This window comes from Phyllostomus hastatus, unplaced genomic scaffold, assembly GCF_019186645.2.
Source record: "Phyllostomus hastatus isolate PE091 unplaced genomic scaffold, TTU_PhHast_1.1 phas_scaffold_385, whole genome shotgun sequence".
In the NCBI taxonomy this organism is placed as follows: Eukaryota; Metazoa; Chordata; class Mammalia; order Chiroptera; family Phyllostomidae; genus Phyllostomus; species Phyllostomus hastatus.
This window is the reverse complement of record NW_025334026.1, coordinates 12,134,744-12,157,689: the sequence shown is the minus strand read 5'-3', so window position 1 is coordinate 12,157,689 and position 22,946 is coordinate 12,134,744. Positions and strand designations below refer to the sequence as shown.

At 54.3% G+C, this 22,946-nt stretch overlaps 1 protein-coding gene across 1 annotated transcript in view; it reads left to right on the top strand.

Annotated features, from left to right (window-relative positions):
- Nucleotides 1–7,957: 7,957 nt before the first annotated feature.
- Nucleotides 7,958–22,946, top strand: part of LOC123806292 (general transcription factor II-I repeat domain-containing protein 1-like) — a 44,097-nt gene continuing 29,108 nt past the window's right edge. Inside the window, exons 1-9 of the mRNA XM_045819333.1 lie at nucleotides 7,958–7,985; nucleotides 8,487–8,571; nucleotides 9,597–9,797; nucleotides 15,002–15,051; nucleotides 15,232–15,288; nucleotides 15,713–15,774; nucleotides 16,700–16,772; nucleotides 20,805–20,988; nucleotides 21,535–21,563. Coding sequence (XP_045675289.1) covers nucleotides 7,958–7,985; nucleotides 8,487–8,571; nucleotides 9,597–9,797; nucleotides 15,002–15,051; nucleotides 15,232–15,288; nucleotides 15,713–15,774; nucleotides 16,700–16,772; nucleotides 20,805–20,988; nucleotides 21,535–21,563 — 769 coding nt within the window. The remainder of the gene's footprint in view (nucleotides 7,986–8,486; nucleotides 8,572–9,596; nucleotides 9,798–15,001; nucleotides 15,052–15,231; nucleotides 15,289–15,712; nucleotides 15,775–16,699; nucleotides 16,773–20,804; nucleotides 20,989–21,534; nucleotides 21,564–22,946) is intronic.

Genomic DNA, 22,946 nt, shown 5'->3' with positions numbered 1-22,946 from the left:
AATAAAGGAAAATGTACAGGGAACCAGTAGTGGTGGGAAAGAAACTGGGACTCAATGGAGTGCACCAGAAGGAAGAAAGGAACAACCAAACAGAAAAGAAGGAAGAAACAAGAATTCAAAAAAATGAGGAGAGGCTGAGGAACCTCCAGGACATCTTTAAATGTTCCAACATCTGAATTACAGGGGTGCCAGAAGGAGAAGAGGAAGAGCAACAAGTGGAAAAGTTATTGAACAAATAATAAAGGAGAACTTCCCCAATCTGGCAAAGGAAATAGACTTCCAGGAAGTCCATCCAGGAAGCTCAGAGAATCCCAAAGAAGTTGGACCCAAGGAAGAACACACCAAGGCACATCATAATTACATCAGCCAAGGTAAAAATGAAGGAGAGAATCCTAGCAGCCACAAGAGATAAGGAGACAGTAGCCTGCACAGGAGTTCCCATCAGACTGTCAGCTGATTTCTCAAAAGAGACCTTGCAGGCAAGAAGGGGCTGGAAAGAAGTATTCCAAGTCATGAAAGGCAAGGACCTACATCCAGGATTGCTCTATCCAGCAAAGCTTTCATTTAGAATGGAAGGGCAGATAAAGTGCTTCTCAGATAAGGTCAAGTTAAAGGAGTTCATCATCACCAAGCCCTTATTATATGAAATGTTAAAGGGACTTCTAAGAAAAAGAGATAAAAAACATGTAGAGTAAAATGATAGCAAACTCACAATTATTAACAATCACACCTAAAACAAAAACAAAAACAAAGTAAGCAAATAACTAGAACAGGAACAGAACCACAGAAATGGAGATCACATGGAGGGTTAGCCACAGGGGAGTGGGAAGAGGAGAGAGGGGGAAAAGGTACAGAGAATAAATAGCACATATGGTAGGTAGAAAATAGACATGGGGAGGCTAAGAATAGTATGGGAAATTTAGAAGCCAAAGAACTTATATGTGTGACCCATAAACATGAACTAAAGGGGGGAATGTGGGTGGGAGAGGGTATGCAGGGTGGAGGGGAGTGAAAGGGTGGAAATGGGGCAACTGTAATAGCATAATCAATAAGCTGTGTTTTAAATATATCTAATTCTGTATCATGGAGTTTATGCTGTATCGCAGAATTTTGAGGTACATAGGTTATTTATATAATATTTATGATTTTGTTTTTTCCTAAAATATTTAAAATGATATAAAAATATGAAAATGTTTATTGAAACATATTAAAAGAATATTAAATTGAAATAAAATACAGTATGTATTTCATCAGCAGATAAATACCATATTGTACACAATAGAAATGCAGTATGGTGCTACCACTTGTGCAAGTTTGCCAGTGTGAGATTGTACACGGCACACTATTGGCTGATGGAATGGAAGGCGACCAACCACAGCACTGTGTTCTGTATCCTGGGTGCTGATTGGCTCAGTGAGAGGCATTGGTCTGTATGCTCTCGCACACTGTGTCCATATGTTCAGCATCTCTCCTTGTCCACGTCACATCAATGTCTGACAACTGCGCGTAATGTTGCTCTGCAATGTTGTGTTTTTGTGAAAGTTTCGTAAAAGTTTGAATTTATTTCAAGCCCTACGATGCCACCCAAACGTTCTGCACCTTCTAAGGCTTCTGGCAGTGAACCCAAGCGCCAGAGGAATATGCTTACCATCAAAGAAAAGGTGGAACTTCTGGACATGTTAAAGGAAGGCAAAAGCTATGCTGCCGTAGGCCGCCATTACGGGATCAACGAATCTACTGTTCGCTACATAAAGAAAGACGAGAAGAATATTAGGTCTACAGCAACAATGACTTTTAACAAGACTGCAAAGAGGGTGGTCACTTCTCGCAATAAGGCCATTGTGAGGATGGAGTCTGCACTGGCTCTGTGGATAAATGACTGTAGGAAGAAGAATATCTCACTGGATACCAACACCATCAGGATGAAAGCAAAGAAACTTTATGATAGTTTTGCGGAAAGCACAGCTGTTCACAACCGTGATGAAGATGAAAATGACAACACAAAAACAGGACTGTCGAGTGCTTCTCCCAGCAGACCAACCTCATTCAGTGCCAGCACAGGCTGGTTTTACAAATTTCAGAGACGCTTTGGACTCAGCATTTCTCTGCATGGAGAAGCTGCCTCTGCAGATGAAAAGCAACACCAGCAACTCCCCACATCTATGTTCATCACTTGGACGAAGAGATCAGTTACGCCTACACCTTCAGCGGAAATAGAAGTTACAGCCCAGGGTGAAGATACTGCACCACCTGATGAAGCGCCTGATGAAGTGGTGCCTTCAGAAGAGCTGTAATACTCTTCTTGGCTGTGCAGGACATTCATCTCATCATCATCACCTTCATCGCCATCAGTACTGCACAGCTACATAATTCATGATGTTCATCATTCAAGTTGTAGTATATTTCACTGGTGAGTAACCTTATAGAATTTTATATGTTGTTAAAATTACATACGTTTAAGAGTGTAGAAAGTGTTTAAGAGCATGTGCAGTGTTTATAAGAGTGTGGGAAAGGTTAATAAGAGTGGGAAAGGTTTATAGGAGTGTGGGTGGGGTTTATAAAGCCTTAAAATATATATAAATAATAAAATAAATATAATACCGCTACTTTGTGGATTTTCACCTATCTCGGGGCTCTCTGGAATGTAACTCCTGTGATAGGTGAGGGGTCACTGTAATGCAGGAGGCAGGCGGGAGGTGGCGTCTCAGCAGAGGAGGGGAGAGAGCAATTGAGAGTCACCAGCATGTAGGTGTTACTTAAAGCCAAGCAACTGCCTAGCAGTGAGGCAGGGTGTTGGGCAGGGAGGGGAGAGGGCCCAGGACCCAGGAGCATTTGGCAGGCATGCCAGGAGGGGAACCCAGGAGGTGGGAGGAAAACCAGGTGTGTGGCACCCTGGCAGCTTCTGGAGGTGTTTGAGGACAGAGAGGGTGCTCCCAGTGTCCCTGCCTGACTCTTGGCCCTTGTAGGCCTTGCCCACCCAGGAGCCCAGGGGTGACTGGAAGTCCCTGATCTCTGAGGGCTTCCTGGCTACTTTGCCCCAGGGGAGGAACCAGCTGCCCATCACCCATGCAGTCACTTCTGATGTTCTCTCCCGGGTCTCTCCTGGGTTCCACAGAGCAGTACTTAGCCGTCTCCAGCTTCACCCTTCACTTAGTCCCCAGCCCCCGTCCCCCGTTTCCCGGTGTGTGATGGCTCAGGCTCTGGCCTCAGTTCTCACTGTCCTCTTCTCCAGGGACTTCCTTCTGTTTATGCTTGAGCACTTGCCTCCTGGTGAGCTGTGTGTTGTACTTTGTGTTCTCTGTTCCTTATAGTCTTTTGGTTTTATTTGGTGATTTATTTTCCCCTCCCTCATTTTCAGTTTAGAACTAGCCCGTTTAAGTGGTTGATCCTGCGTGGTCCCAGCGGACCTGAGTCTGGGTCTCCTGTGTGCAGGGGTCATGGCTCATGGCTCCCAGCCCCCCACTGTTGCCCTCCTCCCCAGCCACTGCAGCCACAGCCACGGGGACCCGACCCCTCTCTTAGAGGCTGGGCATTTGCAGGAGGAGCTCCCTCTTTCGTCCCCGAACACATACACCTGCCCAGGACTGGGCCTCCTGGAGTTCTGGCACAGGACAGAGAGCCCTGGGAGGGCCTTGGGCCCAGGAACAAGAGAGGGAGAGGCGAGAGGAGAAGAGGGCCCAGGTGGACCCTGGGGTCCTGTGTTAGAGGCTGGGGTGAGAACGAGAGGCTAAGACAAGTGGCCGGGGCAGTGGGTGCCTCCTGGGAGATGATCCTAGAAGTCAGGTCTGACAGGGTGGGTCTCTGGCTCAGACCCTTCCCCACCTCTGGCCCTCACGGTGCAGGGCACGCTCTCCGGCCTGTGCCAGCCACCGAGCCAGCCTGTTCGCTGCTCTGCCATCCCACACCCAGGAGCTCCTGCCACCTCACCTGCCTCTGGGTCTTCACTGAAGTCCTTCCCGCCCCCTGGGCCAGCTTCCCACCTGTCTGTCTTTCAAGGCTTGCTTTTGCCTTTCTCTGAGTCTGAAAGCCGCCCCCTCCCCCCGACCTTATTTGGAAAGAAGTTCACCCTCTGGTAGCAAGTGGTTTTTTCCCCTCACTAGCACACTCTCTCCTCACCTTGCTAGTACCTGCAGCCAAGCCCTCTCCTGTGCTTTTACAACCCCTGGGATGGGGCCCACCTGATAAGTGATTCTGGAGGTAAATTGTAATCAGTCATCAGGCAGGGCCTACTGTTGTCTAGCTTAAATTCCTTTTGCTGCTGCCCAAGTTCTTTTCCTTCAGTTGACTGTTGGTAGGGGGTAGGGGAAAAGAAAGCAACAGGGACTCCCCAATGTACCCTTACGTCTCCCTTGATCCAAACTGGAGCTCATTTAATTCTTCACTAGGGTGTGCCAAGCACCCCCTGCAGGCTCAGCCCTTCACTGGGCTCCCCTGAGGACTTTGTGAAACAGCAAGCACGGTCCCCACCTGCCCCTAAAGGCCACTGCCCATCATGGTGGGGATGGTCTCAGCTGCGATGGGTCCAGGGTACTTCTTTTGTTTTTTTTTTTTAATTCTTCACTACAGAATTCAACTCAAGTCCATGAGTTGTCTTTCTTTCTTTTTTTTTTTAATTTAATTTATTTATTTTTAGAGAGGGAAGGGAGGGAGAAAGAGAGAGAGAGAGAAATCAATGTGTGGTTGCTAGGGGCCATGGCCTGCAACCCAGGCATGTGCCCTGACTGGGAATCGAACCTGCGACACTTTGGTTCACAGCCCACGCTCAATGTACTGAGCTATGCCAGCCAGGTGGATCCAGGGTACTTCAAAACATGTTCCCAGAGGTAGACTCTGGCATGGGAGCAGCAAACCTATGGGGTTTCCTGGACGAGGAGGCTTTGGCATCAGCTGACTGGACTTGAAGCATCTTAATAACCTTGAATGGAGCTTCTCTTCTAAGCCTGAGTTTCTTCATCTATAAAAATAGGGACAGTGATGCCTCTCTCTCAGGTTTTGTCAATATAAACTGAAGAAGTGCCTGTAACACACCTGACACATAGTAGATGCTTAATAAAAGTGAATCCTTTTTCTTGACCTCACCTCAGCACTGACAGCCTGGGTTGCCCTACCATTTCCCCGCTGTGTGCCCTTGGGCAAGTTACTTAACTGCTCTGTGCCTCACTTTCCTCATCTGTAAAATGGGGCTAGTGACTGTCCATGCCACAGAGTGCTGATCGGAGGCTGTATGACTCGATATGAGGAAAGTGCTCAGGACAGTGGCTGCTCTGCTCTGAGCCTTCTGTGCATCTCCCACTCTTACACATCCCAGCCTCCTCCACGAGGCATCTGAGGTTGTTGCCGCAGACGTGGGTCAGGAGAAAAGGAGATTTGGAAGCAGCCAGAAGGTGGAGTCTCTGCCCCTGCCCAGGTGTCTGCAGGTGTGGGGAGGTCAAGGTTCTCTCCTATCCAAGGGAGAAGCCCCTCGACGAGGCCTGTGGGTCTTGGTGGTGGTGGTAGAGGGCTCTCTGGCCCCCAGGCCCACACTTGTGCTGAGCCCCTGACTGCAAATCCCTTGTCCCTCCAGGACACGAGCCCCTAGTGAGGGCCTCTGAGTTCACACCTGCAGGGCTGACACATCAGTCCTACCCAGGGCAGAACTTCAGAGGGAAGAGTCTGGGGGGCCTAGGACTCGGGTGTCCCGCAGAAGAGTGGCAGTGTTCCTTGGTCAACGCCCATCATACAGGCCTGCAGGCTGCACAGCCCACAAAAGTGTGCTGAAAGTGTATCACAGCCTTGGCGCCACCATTAGACCTCTCCCTGTCATCCGCCTCCCAACGCCACCAGGGAGCAGTGTGGGCCCCACCCCTGTGCTCCCTGACACATAACTAAGACCATAAAGAATCAAACCGCAGGCGTCACTGGCAGCCTCCATCCTGGGGAGAGGCCGAGGGAGCCGGGCTCGGGAAAGTAAGCCACTTTTCTCCAGAAGCCCTCCCTCGGCTGCTGCTCAGCCTCCAGGACCCAGACAAGTGTGGGCCTCCGGGCGTAGCAGGGGCACCGGGGGCCTCTCGGAATCAGAATGGAAAGTCACGTTTGAGGTCAAGTTACGCTGGTGGACTCACCGCCCTGGTGACCCAGGCCTCGCCTCCTGTCACTGACTTTTTGCCTCTGTGAATTTTCTGCTGGACCGGCCTTAGGCATTGCCCACTTGTATTCAGAATCAGATACCCCTTCGTTTGTCCCATGTCACCTCTGCAGCCTGGATTCAATCCCCTTGTCCAGCCATTCCCTAGCACACAAGCTTCACTGCAGACCCCCAGACCAGCTGCCCAGGCTGACCACCCACCAGGTGCCACCCTGGTTGGGGCTGGGGGCTGACCAGAGAACACCAGGGCTGCAGGCAAGCGGGCAGGTAAATCCAGCCCCCTTGCTCACCTTTCCTCTGTCCTTGCTTTCCTGGCCAAACCTCTAGGCACCTCACCAGCATGACTCAGAGGGCTCTGAATGGCCCCTGGGCTCCCAGCCATTCCTTCTCCAGTCCATCCTCTGTCCAATGGTGACCCGATGGTGCCCTGTGCTCGGGGGCTCCCCGTTGCTCACAGGGTGGACACCAACTGCCTCAGCACAGCCAGCCAGGTGGGGCCCCCTGCCCTCCCCTGTGCCCTCCTGGTGAACCTGGCAGCCGCCCCTCCTGAGCTCGCTGTCCCCTCTCCTTGACGTCTTTCCCAACTCCATTCCCACTGGAGCTCCCTTGGCTCCTGAGACACATGTGAGGGGTCCCAAGTATTATCTTGCGTGTTTATGAGCCCTGGCAATAAAGGTCTCTGCTGAGGCCTATCCCAGTCACCCCACTCCCAGTGTCCACATGTGCATGTCATCCTCCAGCCCAAACCCATCACTTCAGTCTGACCCCATCCCTGCCCAGGTCTCTCCCATCCCACTGCTTTTCTGGGACACTGGGATTCAGCCCAGGCGCTCCCCTCCTGCAGGAATCCTCCCCTGTGCACTGTCCTGCCTCCTTGCCGCCTGCGGGCAAGCATCTGGAAACAAGGTTGAATCCATTCCTGCCAGCCACCTCATCAGTCCAACTCCTGTTCGCCTGGCCCAGGATGGCTCTGTGCATCCCCACCTGTCCCTCCCCTCTGTCACCTCGTGTGAATCTGTTTCTCTTACTGGCATCACCACCCTTTGGCATTGTGTTTTGTCTGCAGCACACCAGGAGGGCAGGGCTTTCTCTTGTTCATGAGTGTCCTTAGTGCCTGGAACAGAACACAGTGTGTTATATGAAGGAGTGGCCGCCAGGCGTTGCTTACCAAATGTGGTGGGCTGCCTGGCCTGTGCACCTGCTCTCCTCACATGGAGACAAGGGTGGGGTGCCTGTACTAAATGGAGGTCCCTGATCCCTTCTGGGGGGTCACTATGCCATGCTGCAGTGTCAGAGCCTGCCAGCCTGCCATTCCCCACCTGTCTGGCCTGACTTTGGCAACACAGGGTGCAGGGGATGATGAGCTTGGCTTCCCAGCATCCTGTGTTCTCTTTCAGACAAAGGCCCCGGTGAGGACCTGCGGCCCGAGGAGAGACCTGTGGAGGGTGAGGCGCTGTCCATATCCCGCATTTCACCCCACCACCCCATCTCTGCTGCCCTCCCCTGCCCCTCATCTCTCCTTGAACTGGTCAGCACCCCGTTGCGGGGTGGGAGTCCTGTGGGCTACCTGAGGTGGGAGGTTTGCAGACCTGTTTTCTAGAACCAGGAGGTACCTGGTCAGAGGTACAGAGCTCATTCTGGTAAGGGAAATTGCAAGACTGCCTTTTTTTGTTTGTATACACACTGTGTTTCTTTCCACAAAGATCTTAAGGGTGAGGACTGAGCCTGGTCTATCTGAGCAAGTAGAATTGAGGCTTGAAAGCGCAAAATTGGCTTCGTGTCCATCAGGCATGCCCATTCTCAGGAACACAGCTCATTCCCTTCCCGCTGAGAATGAGAGTAGGCCAGAAGGGTCATCGAGGTGAGGACAGACCTGTTTCATCTCAGGAGTCTCTGCCCCTGAAATGGAATGAGTGGGTGTCAGAGGGGAGATGGGTCACTCCCCCAAACCCAGCCTGGCAGGGAAACCAGGAAGTTTAACAAAAGCCCACTGCCACCTGGTGGCGGCATACTCAATTTGCAGGCTTAGCATTTCCTCACTAGTTAGGTGACTTGCTGAGCTGATCTGGAGTGCCACTTAACCTAGAAAGACCATGATCTTTCTTAGGCCACAAAACCTTTAAGATCTCCACTCAGCAATCCCTAGACCGGGTTTCACAAGGAATTTGAGCCCAGGAATCATGGGCCTGTCTCGGGGGTGCCATTTGTGAGGGAGGAGGTTACCTGCCACCACCATCCCAGCCTTCCCCATTCCAAGGTCCCTCCAAGGGTCATTTTGGTGCCAGCAGAGCTGGGACATGAGCTGAGGAGCACGGTGCTGCCGCCACTGGGGAGGCTCAACAGGCTGCTTCTTGCCTTTCAGACAGCCACGGTGATGTGATCCGGCCCCTGCGGAAGCAGGTGGAGCTGCTCTTCAACACAAGATACGGTGAGCAGGGGCCGGACAGGTCAGGGCATCCCGGCCCGCCCTTCAGCTGGCCTGTGTTCAGAGGGACATTATGCCCAGCCCCCCATCCCAGCTGTTCCCTGCAAAGGAACAAGGAGGGGGAGAGGAGGGAGGGACTGGGACCCACTGAGAGAGGGCAGGGGCCCCCAGGGAGACTGTGGCACTGCAGAGAACCCCACCCTCTGAAACACTACACCCAGCCTCCTCGGTCAACACGCTCATGCTCTCTCACATCTGCCTCTGCCTCCGCCTGGAGAGGCCATTCACTCCACTGTATGAACTGCCCACTGTCCTCAGGGGCACCCCCGTCCAGGGTTCTCAGAGGACTCATACATAGCAGGAACTTTCCTACCAGAAGGACCAGGAGAGAGGGTGCAGAAGCAGGGAGGAAGCTATTCTTTACCAAGTGCCTGTGGTTTGCCAGGCCCTGGCTAGGTGCTTCACACTTCTCTCACCCCATCCCACCGAATCCCTGTACCCTAATACTCGTTTACACAGGAGGAGAGTGAGGCCTGTGCGGGGACATGGCTTCCCTGAGGCCCCACAGCTAATGCGTGGCAGTGCCTAAGCTGGACCTCAGATCTGTCCTCTTCCCAAAGTGTGCCACACAGACTTTTGGGGTTCTTCACTTCTTTATGGTGGCAGGGGACCTCTGGAGGGCCTTTCTGGAAACTCAGGGTAGGACACCTGGTCCTGGGTGGAGCCAGCAATAGGTCTCGCCAGCTGCCGGCAGTTTCTCCTGCGCTGCCAGGCTGTGAGGGCATGGAGTGGGCATGAGTCTGGGATTCACGGACCTTGGCTCTGGGGCCCTGCGGCCTGAAATGAGTCCCATCCCCTCTGAGCTCCAGGCCTCTTCACTGAGCCTGGGTAGTGCTACTCACATCTCCAGAAGTTGGAGAAGGCTCAACTAAGTGCAGACTCTGAAAGGGCTCTGGCACCTGTGGCTGCCGCTCCCCCCTCCCCCTCGGCAGACGTGGGAGGTGGGAGCTGAGACTGGTGGCCCCACAGCTCTGGGTGGCCCTATAGCAGCGGTGTCTTCGCAGCCAAGGCCATCGGCATCTCGGAGCCCGTCAAGGTGCCCTACTCCAAGTTCCTGATGTACCCAGAGGAGCTGTTTGTGGTGGGGCTGCCTGAAGGCATCTCCCTCCGCAGGCCCAACTGCTTTGGGATTGCCAGGCTCCGGAAGATCCTGGAGGCCAGCAACAGCATCCAGTTTGTCATTAAGAGGTAAGGCCGGGGGCCGCACCAAAATCCCATCTGCCTCGGCAGGTTAGGGTGGGCTTTTCCTTGTTTGGTCTTTAAAGAGTGCAGTGTTAGTCAGGGTTCAGGCACAGCCGAGCAGGCACCAGGCCATCCAGGTCTGCCAGACCCAGGGCAGCCAGCCCGACGCCCTCCCTGGCTCCAGTGTGCCAGCACATGCTATGGGGCCGTGTGTGCCAGCTTGCTCTTCTGGGCCATTCTGAGTATCCTCTGGGCAGCCATGTTGGTGTCCTGGGCCAGCGGGCACCAGGACGCTGCTGAGGGCAATGCCCATTACCCCAGGGTTGGAAAAGATGGCTGTGGCATTTCTAGGTCCTTTTTGTTCCCTTCGGCATCTCAGTTTCATCAGCAAGGGCCCCGGGGAACTGTGTGCCCTGCTCAGTATAAAGTCCCTCTGGAGGAGGTGGGGACGGCTACTAATTTTTCAAAGGAGGGGGAGAACATGGGGTGACCTGTTTTGTGTTTCCTGCTTCTGTGTGTTACTGGCATGTCTTGTAAATTTAGGTTTGGTTTGGTTGAAAGTGGCAAGAAAAAGGAGACTCTTAAGGGTGTGATCCCTTTAGAGGAGTAGATGGTCCCCAAGTTGGGAAACTCATGGTACTGATCACTCCTGGAGTGGCAGGCTGGTGACGGGGCCTGGGACAGGGAGCTGCCCATGGAGCCTCGTTTGCGTCAGGAGAAGTTAGGGAAGGTGGTACTTGCAGGAGCTGAGAATAGTGGACACCTGGTTCCTTCCTTCAACAAATACACATTGAATACCAGCCACGTGTCATGCTGAATTACAATAGCAGAGGCCATCAAGTCCTGCCCTTTAGTTGGCCGATGTCGCTGAATAAAACAACAGTAGAATGTGAAGTAGAAGTAAGTGCTGTAATGCAGAGGAGGGTAAGGGGGAAGGAAGCGAGGCATGTGAGGATCTACTGGGAGAGCGTTCAGGCAGAGGGAACAGCAGGTACAAAGGCCCTGAGGCAGAGACACACTTGCATGTGCAAAGACTAGCGGGGCACAGTATGGCTGGTGCAGAGTGAGCAAGGGAAGAGTGGTGAGTGGTGAGGCCCAAAAGATAGCAGGAGCCAGATGACACAGGGTCTTGGGCTGGTTTAGAGTTTGGATTTTATTTCAAACTTAATGAGAACTCACTGGAAGTTTTTGAGGAGAGTAACATGATGTGGTCTATTTTTTATTTATAATTGTCCAGCTGTGGGGCAGAGGGAACCCTGGGGGTATGAGCAGGGGAAGGAGCAGAGACCAGCAAGGAGACCTTAATCTGGCACCAGGGGACAGAGCAGAGCTTGAAGTGGGTAAAGGTAGGGGGAATATGCAAGTTGTCAGATTCAGGAACTAGTTTGAAGAATTTGCGATGCATTAGATGTGGGTGTGAGAGGAGTAGAGGCCTGAACGACTCAAAGGTTGCAGGCTAAGCACCCGGGCTGGCGGGGACACCCTTTTCTGGGTCGGGGATGCTGGGGGTGGAGGCCACAGTCAAGAGTTGGGTCTGACATGTGTTAGGTTTGAGATGCATCAGGCTGTCCAGGGAGGGACAGCAGTGGGATGACGGGGTCCCAGTCCTGATGCTCAGTGGAGAGGTCAGGGTGGGGACAGAGCGTGGGGAGCTGTTGGCATTCAGGAAGCACGCAGCATGTGGGGACAGCCTGCCACACTCACCCCTCAAACCCAGAACCAAAGCACCTGGGCAGCTCGACGGTAGGAGCTCAGTCAACGGCAGACCTGTGTGGACTGGTCTTCCTCTCCCCTGCGCTCCCTTCGTTGGCAGCCCTGGCCCCTGGCAGCCACTGACCCATGGCCTGTCACCGTGTCACCTTTTCTCGTGTGTCATGTGGATGGAACCCCACAGGGTGCGGCCTTCCATGTCTGGTTTCTCTCGCTGAGGTTTTGAGACGGACCCACATGATTGCCTGGATGAGGAGTTCATTTCTTTAAAAATATGGCAGTTTTAAGAAGTGAATTTAACTAGTTCCAGTTTCTGACAGCCAAGTGAAGAAAGTGGTTCAAGGAGCAGAGCTATCGACCTTGCAGGTGGGGTGTGGGGCCGCAGACAAGTCGGGGTCATCGTCAGATGATTGGAGGACAGGGGTTGGGCATTTCAGTATCTTTATTTTCTTATTCCTCCTTTTCAAAATGAGCAAAAATACTATGGGGACTACTAAGTGAAAAATAACTACTTCTCGTTAATCTTACTTTTCAAAAGAATACATTCTGGAGGAGATATAACTGCTTTAGAATTAGATAGAAGTGTGGCTACATAAACAACCTGGTGCATACCCTACAAACCACTGGCTGGCATACTGTAAAAGTGAACTTTATGGTTCTGTGAAGTACATCGTATATATGTATGTACGTACATGGGGATATTAGTTTGCCGGGGCTGCCATAACAAAGTGCTACAGGCTGGATGGCTTAAACAACAAATTTATTTCTCTCAGTTCTGGAGGCTAGAAGTTCAAGATCAGGGTGTTGGCAGGTTTAGCTTCTCCTGAGGCTTCTCTCCTTGGCTCACACATGGCCGCCTCTTGCTGTGTCTTCAAATGGCCTTTTCTCTGTGCACAGGCACCCCTGGTATCTCTCTCGGCATGACCCTAATCTCTCGTAAGGATGCCAGTCAGGTGGATTAGGGCCCATCCTACTGTCCTCATTTCAATTTAATCAACTCTTTAAAGACTCTGTTTTCCAATACAGTCATGTTCTGAGATACTTGGGGTTAGGGCTTCAACATGAAATTTGGAGGAGTACAATTCAGCTTATAAAAATATGTATTTATATAACTGAGAAATTATCAGCTGCAAGACATCACTAATTGATTGACACTCTTTGCGTCTGAACCTGACCTCCACATCCTTCAAAACAATACTCCAGACAACCAGTGCCTGCTAATTAGAGCTGGTACAAAATCAAATTAAACTTTCTAAACCTTTGGTCAAAAAACATTAACCCAGATTCTTGAACTTATATGCAAAATTTTTGTATTCTTTTGTGCCTTTTTCTGGAGAGGGGGTTCTTTGCTTTCATCAGATTCTCCAAAGTTGAAAAACACTTAGGAAATTTAAAACCACAGGTGCATTCTGACAGGTGGGAGACTGATGCCCAGGGAAGTAGTTGTGGAAGGTTGTGTCTGCTTCAAGTGCTGTGGTTCACTTGTGACACTGAGCACCCGGAGGGAGCAGACCCCACAGGTTCAGGGCACAAACCCAGCAAGAACGCCCCCACTGCAGACATGAGCCCCAAGGACAAGGGGCCTGTAACGGATGCAAATGGGGACCAGCCAATTGGAGACACACAAAGGCTGAGGTCTGGGAGGGCACTGGACACAGAGCTTCCACGCCCTGTCCCGTGAACTCAGGGCACACGTCACTCCCAGCACACCGATTGGTTCGCCATGGGCATCCCCACCGAGCTTCCGTGTCCATGGTGCTCATCGGGAAGCATCAGCCAGACTTGATTGGGTCATTGGGCATGTGATTGAATCCGTTCTCCAGCCTCTCGTCTCCCTAGAAGCCAGGAGGTTGTGCTGATGTCAGCTGTCCCAAAGCCCAGTCCTGCAATCACACGGCTGCTCTTCCTACATCCTGAACCAACCCCGTATAAACATAAGTGTGATCCAGGAGGCTCACCATGAGTGACAGAGACACTCCTGTCATTGGGGAAATGTGGAAGATTTCTGGCTTCTCTCCCAGGAACCGGGGATAAAGATCAGACAGGCTCTGGCACAGCACTGACCCCAAATGCCCCATTTTCAGTGGAACCTTGTTCAGCTAAAGCGGGGCTGTCTGGGTGGGCCGGGGGTCTGGGGCCCGTGGCAGCCTGAGGGCACAAGGGAGGCCGGCTGGCCAGAGGAGGGCATGGTGGAGTGGGACAGGTAACAGAACTGCTCCTTCAGACCTCCCGAAGGGAAGGGTGCTGGACCAGGGTCTCCTATGAGGACATGTTTGTGCTGAGGCTGCCCATAAAGGGGACGAGCTCTCCACCACAGAGATGTCCAAGCAGCGACACAGATACCCTGCCTGGGAGCAAGGAGAAAGGCTAGACTTGGGGCACTCTGCCCCTCAGTCAGGCAGCCGGAGGATGAGGACTGGACGCCTGTCCTGGCAGCGGGATCTGGGCATAAGCTTGTTGCCCGACACGGGGCTGGGCGTCCAGGGCTGCAGAGGGTGCAGGCACAGCCCTGCCTTGGCCCATAGTCTGAGGAGCTGGAAAAGGCCTCAGGCTGCATTCAGAGCCCCCACCACCACCACTGCTCCCTCTTCCCCCTTCTGGGGAAACTGAGGCTCAGGCAGTGCAACCATGGCCCCACAGTCCTCTAGGAGTGGCAGGAGCTGAGCAGGACTCCTGGCTCCCAGGCCAAAGTACCTTCCGCAGCCCTGCGTCCTCTCCTCAAACTTGGATTTAAAGGTCTGCACCCCTCTCTTTGAGTCAGGACAGAAAACAGTGGTCTGGTGCGGGGGAAGGTGCCCCTCAGCTGGAGAGGCTGCGGGTGAGGACGAGAGGGGCCCCTAATTTGAACTCTGCCCCGTGAGCTGTGTGGTCTTGGGCATGTCCATCATCTCACCGATGCCTGAGTTTCCTCATCCTGAGAATGGGAAGATGGAGACAGTACCTACCTCAAGGACGCCGGCAGGTACCTCATGTCTGGGAAGGGCCTTGTGACATCTGTGTCGATGCAGACTTTAGGAGAGAGCTGGGCTGGTCCCCGAGCCCCCAACCCCAAAGTCCAATGGCAGCTCTCAGGTGTGAGCCAGAAACCTCGGGCTGTCCTCATGCCTCCAAGACTGTGGTGCCGCTCAGTCAGTCCCGAAGGCTTCCACACTTAAAACCAGCTCCATGGGGAGCCCCCCAGACCACAGGCTCTGACGGTGGACAGCAGCAGTCACACTGTGTCCTGGAACTGAGAGTGAGGGTGTCGGCCCCACCAGGCCAGGACCAGGCTGGTCTCACTCCCAGCTGAATCTTCAGAGTCCAGCGCAGCCCCCCACCCCCTGATCTCACATGTGGGTCAGCAGGGCAGCTGTGGGGGTGGGGCGAGGACCCCAGACTTGGACTGTCCAGAGGCAGAGGACCCATTGCACAGATGCATAGACTGAGGCCCCGGGGGAAGGGCTGTGCAGTATGAGAAGGTTTGGAGGGACCCTGGTGATAGCCTCACTTGTATTTTCCAGGCCTGAGCTGCTCACTGAAGGAGTCAAAGAGCCCATCACGGACAGCCAAGGTACCCTGGGGCTGGGTGTGGGAGGGGTCTCAGGCCTCTGCCACCTCCCCTCCTTCTGCTTCCTCTGTCCTCCCCTGGCATTCCCCCACTGCCCTCTGCATCCAGTTCACCCCCACGTTTGTCCCTGGGTCTCAGGAGCTAGCCCCCTGCTCATCCTGGCTTCTCTCCCCCCACCCCTAGATAGGGATTCCGGGGACCCTTTTGTGGACGAGAGCCTGAAGAGACAGGGCTTTCAAGGTAAGGTTGCAGCTCAGGATGGAGTCGACAGTCCCAGCGCCACAGCCTTGACCTGGCCAGGCTGGGTGGGGCTGCCCACAACCCCAGGGCCTGGGGGACTGGGTGAGGTGGGTTAGCAGCGGGGACAGGGCTGTATTCTGCCAGCTCCAAGAGGCTCCACAGGGGCTGTGGGGGTTGGGGTGGGGGGGTTCCACAGAGTACAGGAGCCACCCGCTGTCCACGCGGGGAGTCAGCTGACCTGCCTGCCCACTGGACACTAGGCAGTCAGCCTCACTCTTGCTGCTGTCAAAGCAGAGGCATGCACAGAGGCAAGCAGGGCTCTGGAGGAGGGGAACTGCAGGGGGGCGAGATGGGATTGGAGGAAGTGAGTGTGCAGGGAGAGAAGGGGGAGAGCTTGAGTGAAGGCATGGAGTGTGGGCCATAGCTGAGAAACAGAAGCAGGCCAGGGCAGGCTCTGAGGGGGCGGCCCCCCTCCCATCGGTGCAGGTGCGGTGTTGCTTCTCAGCTTCCTGGTTGGGATTCAGTGTAGCCTCAGTGAGGGGGTGGGGAGCAACAGCCCAGGTGCCTGTAGGGGCAGCCCTGGGTGTGGCTGTGTGTGAGTGGGCATTTCCTAGGTGTCCCTGGGCGGCCACTGTGGCTGTGAGGAGAAAATGGGTCAGGGAGACCCATGGCAGGAAGGGGGTGGGGAAGCCCCGAGAGAGAGGACCCAGACCCCAGAGGGGCGGCTGCTCACTGTCAAGTCTCACCCTCCATCCCAGGCAGCTGGGACTTCCTGTGATGAGGGGGGTTGAGTCTCTCGCCACACCCCAAGGTGCCTCCTGCCCAGTCCTTTGACGTGACTGGGGTCCTCAGCACCCCCTACCCAACCACCCTGAGATCCACTGCCTCGCCTCTCTCTTCCCACAAGGCAGTGCCAGGCTGTAATCTCCCTGGGTGCAGGGGCCCATCTGGGGTCCCCCTGGCACATGCGGCATACGGGCTCCTTAACCAATACCCTCCCGGTGGGGGAGTGACCCCTGGGAGCTGCTCCACCTCTCCGGGGCTGCCCAGCCATCTGATCCCCTGCCTGCCCTGCTCCAAGCCCACCATGCTCAGGAACCGGTCCTCTTCATGGTGTCTGTCACCTCCAGGGCTTATTGATCGCTGTGGTGGTGGTTTTCAAATGTCAACAATTAACTTAATTTCCAACTCACTGTTGTTGCAACAGCGTGCGTCCTTCCAGAAAAACACATCTCTGTCAAGACATTCGCGCTGAAGGACCTGAGGGGCCCACTCCAAGGGTCTGATAATTGCCAGAGAAGGAGGTCCCCATAATTAGAAAATCATATTCCTTAAAATTCACTAAGTGCCTTTTAATTTAACAGCCCAAATCCATAATTGTTTTTCACTTTGCAGAGAATTATGACACCAGACTCTCCCGGATCGACATCGCCAACACCATCCCCTGAGGGAGCAAGTGCAGGATCTGTTCAATAAGAAATACGGTGAGGCCCGGGCGCCTGGGTGAGGGAAGCCAGCAGGGTTGGAAGTGAGGCAGGAGCTTCCCAGGGTCACCTCTGGGAAACCCTTTCACCCACGGACAGATCTCTCTGGAGCACTGACCATGTGCCAGGCACTGGAGACACAACAGTGCAGAAAACACGCAGTCCCTGCCCTCCTGGGCCCCCATAGCTCAGTGAGGAGAGACACATTCAGCACCGATACACAGACTCTAATAACAGTGAGGAACTGTTCCACCATCATGCAGGAGAAGAGCAGGCTACTCAGGAGAGAATAACTTGGATGCTTACCCTAAATCGGGGGGCAGGGGCAGGCCTCTTTTAAAAAAGAGAGCTAAAGGGTAGTGAAGGAATTAATTGAGCAGACTGTGAAGGAAGGACATTGTGGCTGAGGTAATGGGCATGTGCAAAGGCCCTGAGGCTTTTCCTAAGACAGGGAGGAAGCTGAAGTGTGCAGGTTGGGGGAGGAAGGACCCCATGGAGCTGGCCAGGAAACAGAGCTGATCATCCATGGTTTCAGCCTTATATCTGGTTGGGAAAGGGGAAATGACTGGAGCCACTTTGTACTTTAGAATATGTTCCCGGATGGGGCTCTGGCTGGTGTGGCTCAGTGGATTGAGCATCAGCCTGCAAATCAAGAGGTCACTGGTTCAATACCCGGTTGGGGCGCATGCGGGGGTTGCGGGCCAGGTCCCCAGTTCGGGACATGGAAGAGGAAACCAGTCGATGTTTCTGTTGCATTTAATGTTTCTCTCCCTCTCTTTCTCCTTCACTCCTCTCTCTCTCAAAATAAATAAATAAAGTCTTCAACAACAAGAAAGTGCATGGGTGCAGGAGGATGAGGATGGGTGGTGGGACACCGGCTCAGAGGCTGGAGTGGTAGGTAGGCTGGAATGTACTCTTGGGCGAGGCCCCGGCCTCAGTCTGGGAGGAAGGTGGGTGGAGTGGAGATGTGCTCAGAGAGAGATCCCTGCTGCTAGATCCTCAGGGAGGAGGGAGGAGAACAGAGGCCTCCAGCTGAGTTCTTCCTTGAGGAAAACAAGCTAGAATCATTTAAGATCCTTTTTGGTCTCAAGCCACTAAAACTGTCTTGAGCAATAAAGGGGATTAATGGGCTTATGATTTGGTTACTATGACTAGTGAAGAGCTCACCCCAAAATGTGGTGACCTACAATAACAGTGACCACTTATTCTCTCTGATGATGTCAGTGAGTCACCTCACTCAGGGTGTTTCCCAAGGGTGCCAGCAGAAGGTGGCTGAGGCTGGGATCACCTGGACAGCGTCCCGACTCATGTGTCTGATCCCTGGGCTCGGTCTGGGGAGACTGCTGGCGCTGGATCTGCTGGGCCCCTCGGGCATCTCTCCCAGTTTCTATGAAATCCCTCCACTCAGGCTTTCCAGCGTAGTAACTCCAGGCTATCAAAATTCCTACTTGTCAGTCAGGGCTCCTGAGACACATGTCCTGAAAGGGACAGCCAGCTGGAAGCTGTTTGCCTTTTGTGACCCAGCCCCAGAGGTCACGCCGTGTCACCTCTGTTGTACTGTACAGGTCGAGGCAGTCACAAAGTCCCATTCCCAGTTGTCTGTGTGGGAGTGTAGATGTTCCACTGTAAGAGGAGCATGTGGAATGGGAGAAAAGTCAGTCCAGCTATCTTTGGGCAGTACAAGCAGCCGTAGCTCAGCATGGGAGGTCCAGCAGTAGGCTGGCCTTCAGGGTCATCTGGATCCAGCAGCCCAGGAATGTCCTTGGTGTCTTTCCACAGTATCAGCATCCTCTCAGGCTGGCTTCCTGCTCGCTGGCAGAATGGCTGCAGCAGGTCCAGACACCCCTCTGCACACTCTGGAAGGAAGGACTGGGCTGGCTCTTCCACGGGCTTTCTCAAGAGAGCCAGGCTATTTCTTCCCCAGAATTTTCTGAGCTCTCCCCTTGCTTCTCATTGGTCTCTGTTGAGTATTATGTCCATTCCTTACCTCATCCCTGTGGCAGGGAAATGCCACATGCTCATTGGGATACCTGGACCTGTCACCATGACAGGGGGAGGGATAGAACACATGGCACACCAGGGAGAGACAGGGGGACACCCACACTGTCAGCTAGGGAGAAGAAGGCAGCACCGTCACTGGAAGGGGAGTCAGGAGAGAGGTTATGGGTTCCCATTTGGGACGTGTGGAGTTAGAGGAGTGAGTGGAGACAAAGTCTGCTATTCAGAAAAGGATCTGGATTGGAACCAAAACTTAGGTCATGGGAATAGAGGAGACACCACAGGGGTGCAGAGGGGACAACAGAGGACCCAGACTGAAGGCCAGGAAGGCTGTGTTTAGAGGTCAGGCCCCGGAGGAGGAGGAGTGGTCGGAATGAGGGGAAACCAGGAAATGCGGGATTGTGGACACCGAGGAGAAGGCTTCACAGAACAGGGAGTGGCCATCTGTGTTGGATTTTGCCAAAAGGGTACAAGTGTCCACAGGGTTTGTGACATGGAGGCCGTCGGTCATTGTGGCAAGAGCCGTTTTGGAGGAGAGAGAAGTGGAAAAGGCCATGTTCCCATTCAGGGATTTTGGGTGTAAATTTTCCTCTCTGCCTGAGTTTTCTCGTTTCAGAAAGGATTTCTGTGCACTAATAGCACATAAACTAGTGTGCAAAAAAAATGAAGACAAAGAATTCAAAACAAAGCAAAATGGTAGAGACAGAAAGTAGATTAGTGGTTGCCAGGGCATGGGGAGAAGGGGCGGGAGGAGTGTCTGCTAATGGGCACAGGATTTCTCTCTGCAGTGATGAAAATGTTCTGGAATTAGATTGTAGAGATATTTTCACAACCTCGTGAGTATATTAAAAAACCACTGGATTGTACTCTTCAAAATGGTCGATTTTATGGTATGAGAATTACATCTCAGTCAGTTCGTAGGCTGAGGCAATGGCACGGACCCAGGGGTGATGTGAAGATGCAGAAATCCTGTACGTGCTAGGGGCAGGGCACTCGGCAGGCTCCGTGTTTCCTAGGCATCAGAGCAAAACGTAGAATGAGGCAGGTTTTACCATTCCCAGTGTCCATGAGGCAACCATGAGTTTATTGCATGAAAGAGCTCAGCTGTTCTTTCTAGTGCAAGACGTGGAGATTTCGGCAGCATTTCTTCATAAAGGGGCGTGCTGTGATGCTGAGGATGATGCTCTCAACCAGCCCCTAAGGGGGTCGCAGTGAGCTCAGCCCTCCGGCCAGGTGGGTCTCCTGTGCTGGGCTCCGTCTCAGTCCCAGGGCACCAAGAACGTTCCATTCGGCCTCACAGCACCCAGGGCTGTGCACCGATCCTTGGTTCTGTGGGCAGGAGCCTCGGGAAGGCCAGCCGGGCAGTGCCTCTCGGGTGGCCACTGACAGCAGGCACGAGGCCTCATCTGAGAGTGGGGTGGCAGTGGCCACCGCCCCCCAGGACTGCCACCAGGCCAGCTGTGAGAGAAGTACAGCCACTGGGATGGGCGTGCCACAGCCCTGCACAGAGGCTTGGCGGCAGGAATGAGACCCGTGCCCCTCTGTGGAAAGGGGAGCCTGAGGTGTGAGGTGCTCCTTGCCTGGGCTCCAGCTGCCTTCCTTGTACCCAAATGCAGTCCACCCTCTCAGGCCAGGCCAGTCCCGAACCGGAGTGAGGCAGAACCCTGGGGCTGATGGAGGGTCCGGCACTGTGGGAAGGGCCAGCTGTGCCCATAAGGTAGCGTCCTTAAGATGGGCTTTCAGATTCTCAGACTAGGATGCTAAGAAGCATTAGGCACTGTCCTCTCTCCAGTAGCCTTGGCCACACGTCCCCTGCTGACTCCTCAGCCCAGCCCCGCAGACTCACGCACCTGACCCCCTAGGGTCCCTGCACGACACACCCTCTAATTCCCCCCACACTGGTTGAGCCTTTCCTTGGTACTACACAGCAGGTTTCTCTTTCACACCTGTGCACAGAGCACCTGGCACACCTCCGAGTCCACATACCAGCCCTGCCTCTGGCTCCTAATGACAGTTCCTCTGCATCATCCACAGGGGAAGCCTTGGGCATCAAGTACCCCGTCCAGGTCCCCTACAAACACATCAAGAGTAACCCCGGCTCAGTAATCATTGAGGGGCTACCCCCAGGCATTCCATTCCAAAAACCCTGTACCTTTGGCTCCCAAAACCTGGAGAGAATCCTCGCAGTGGCTGACAAGATCAAGTTCACAGTCACCAGGTACTCGGGGGGAGAGGAAAGGTGGGGAGGCAAGACTAGCATGGGTGGCAGCCTGCACCAGGGGACCCTTGGCCTTTCCTCCAGTCGGTCCTGTCCTCCCTGCAGGACAATGCAGCTGTCCCAGTGCCACCCTGGGTCCTGGGGGTTGGAGGGAGGACTGCAGGCCATTCGAGGTGCAGAAGGCCCCACAGAGGTGAGACCAGCCCCCACACCACAGCACCATAGCAGGGTGGCTTCGTGGGCACCTTCTGCCTGCCCACAGCACCTGCGCACTGCACTCCTGGCACCCTGGGAAAGGCGTTAGGCCCACTTCAGAGGGGAGGAAATGAAGACCAGTTATTTGCCCAAGGTCACAGAGCCGGCCAGGGCAGAGCCAGCAGGAGACAGTCTGGTCACCCTCTTCCTGCACAATGTCCCCTGCACACAGGCCACCAGCCATCTCGTTACAGTGGCGGATTCTGAGGCATTAGGTCTTGGATGTGCTCCAAACATTTCTGATGAGCTCCCAGGCCCTCCTCTGACAATCCCTCTCTGTTTCTCTTCCAGGCCTTTCCAGGGACTCATCCCAAAGCCTGGTAAGAGGCAGCGGCTGGGGGGAGGGGTGCTGCTTGGAACGGGGGCCGGCCATGGTGCTGGGGGCCAGACTGCCCATGGGACACAGGCTGCTGGTCCCTGGAGCAGGAGGCAGGCCGCAGCCCTTCTGTTCTCCCCCTCACCTGGGCACCACCCCAGGAGGCAGGAGGAAGGCCAGGCTGGAACCTGGGCCAGAGAAAGGGGTGGGGGCGGCACCCGTGACTGCTCAGCTTCACCAGCCAGAGTTCTGGAGGGAGGGGACGCATCTGTGCCCACTCTCCCGATGAAGGGGCCTGGCTGCCTTTGCTGAGCAGATGAGGTTGTTGGCGGGTCGGTTTTTAACCTTGTTGAAAGGTCTGCATGAGGACCCGAGGGCATAGCCGTAGATGTAAGGGGTGCCCACCCAGTCTTAGTTGGTCAAATGCTTCTCCTACCCCCTTTCGAGGCATCCATCCCCCTCCATCGCCTCCATGGCCCGTGTCCTGGCCCTCCCACACCATGAGTGGGGCGACAGAGCCACCTGGTGAGCAATAGGGCCGGCCAGGGCCTGCGATGGAGAGACAGGGAGCCCTGGCGTCTCGCCCCTGCCCCATGCCCACGCCAGACACCACTGCGGTGTGAAAATTACCCGGCCTGCGTCCTTGGGGAGGCTGCGCCGATGAGCTGGGAACGGGTGGGACGTCACAACATGCCCAGATGGGAGGAAGCCCTCAGCACAGGATCTGATTCCACGGTCCCGGAGACATTGCACGTCACCCCAGCCCCCTGCTCCCTGGAGCTGTTCACTCCCTGTGCCTAGGCCCGGCTTGGCGGCCTTCTGGGGAAGGGTCAAGAGGGCATTGAACGGGGGGCGGGCAAGGCTTCCTGAAGGGTGTAGTGATGTGGTAGCTGATGTCGGGCCTCAGGGGAAGTCCAGACTTGGGGAGGGGAGGAGAGGAGGGTGTTTGGTGGGTAAGCAGCAGGGATCCAAGGCCCACCTCAGTGATGTTTTCCCAGAGCTCTCAGTTGTGGAGTCGATGGGATAATGCCTGCAAGGTGGAGATGGTGGAAGGAGCAACAATATGCATCTGTGGTGGCCCTTGGCTAAAAATTATTGGGTGTCAGACCTGCTGCGTGTGGGTTCATTTTGCAGATGTTTCTGAGGCCCGCCTAAGGCCAGCAGTGTTGTAGACACTAGGGTTACAACATTGAGCACAGAGGAGGCATCGCGTTTGCTCCTCGGACCTGGGAGACAGGCTTGAGAGCCCAACACACTCAGGGAAACAGGCTCGGGGTTTCAGTGATGTGCAGTGTGCCCACGTCACACAGCTAGCAGGTGGCCTTAAGGTGGAACCGGGGGGCCCCTGACTCAGCCAACCACAGTATAAGTGAGCGTTTCCCCAAGA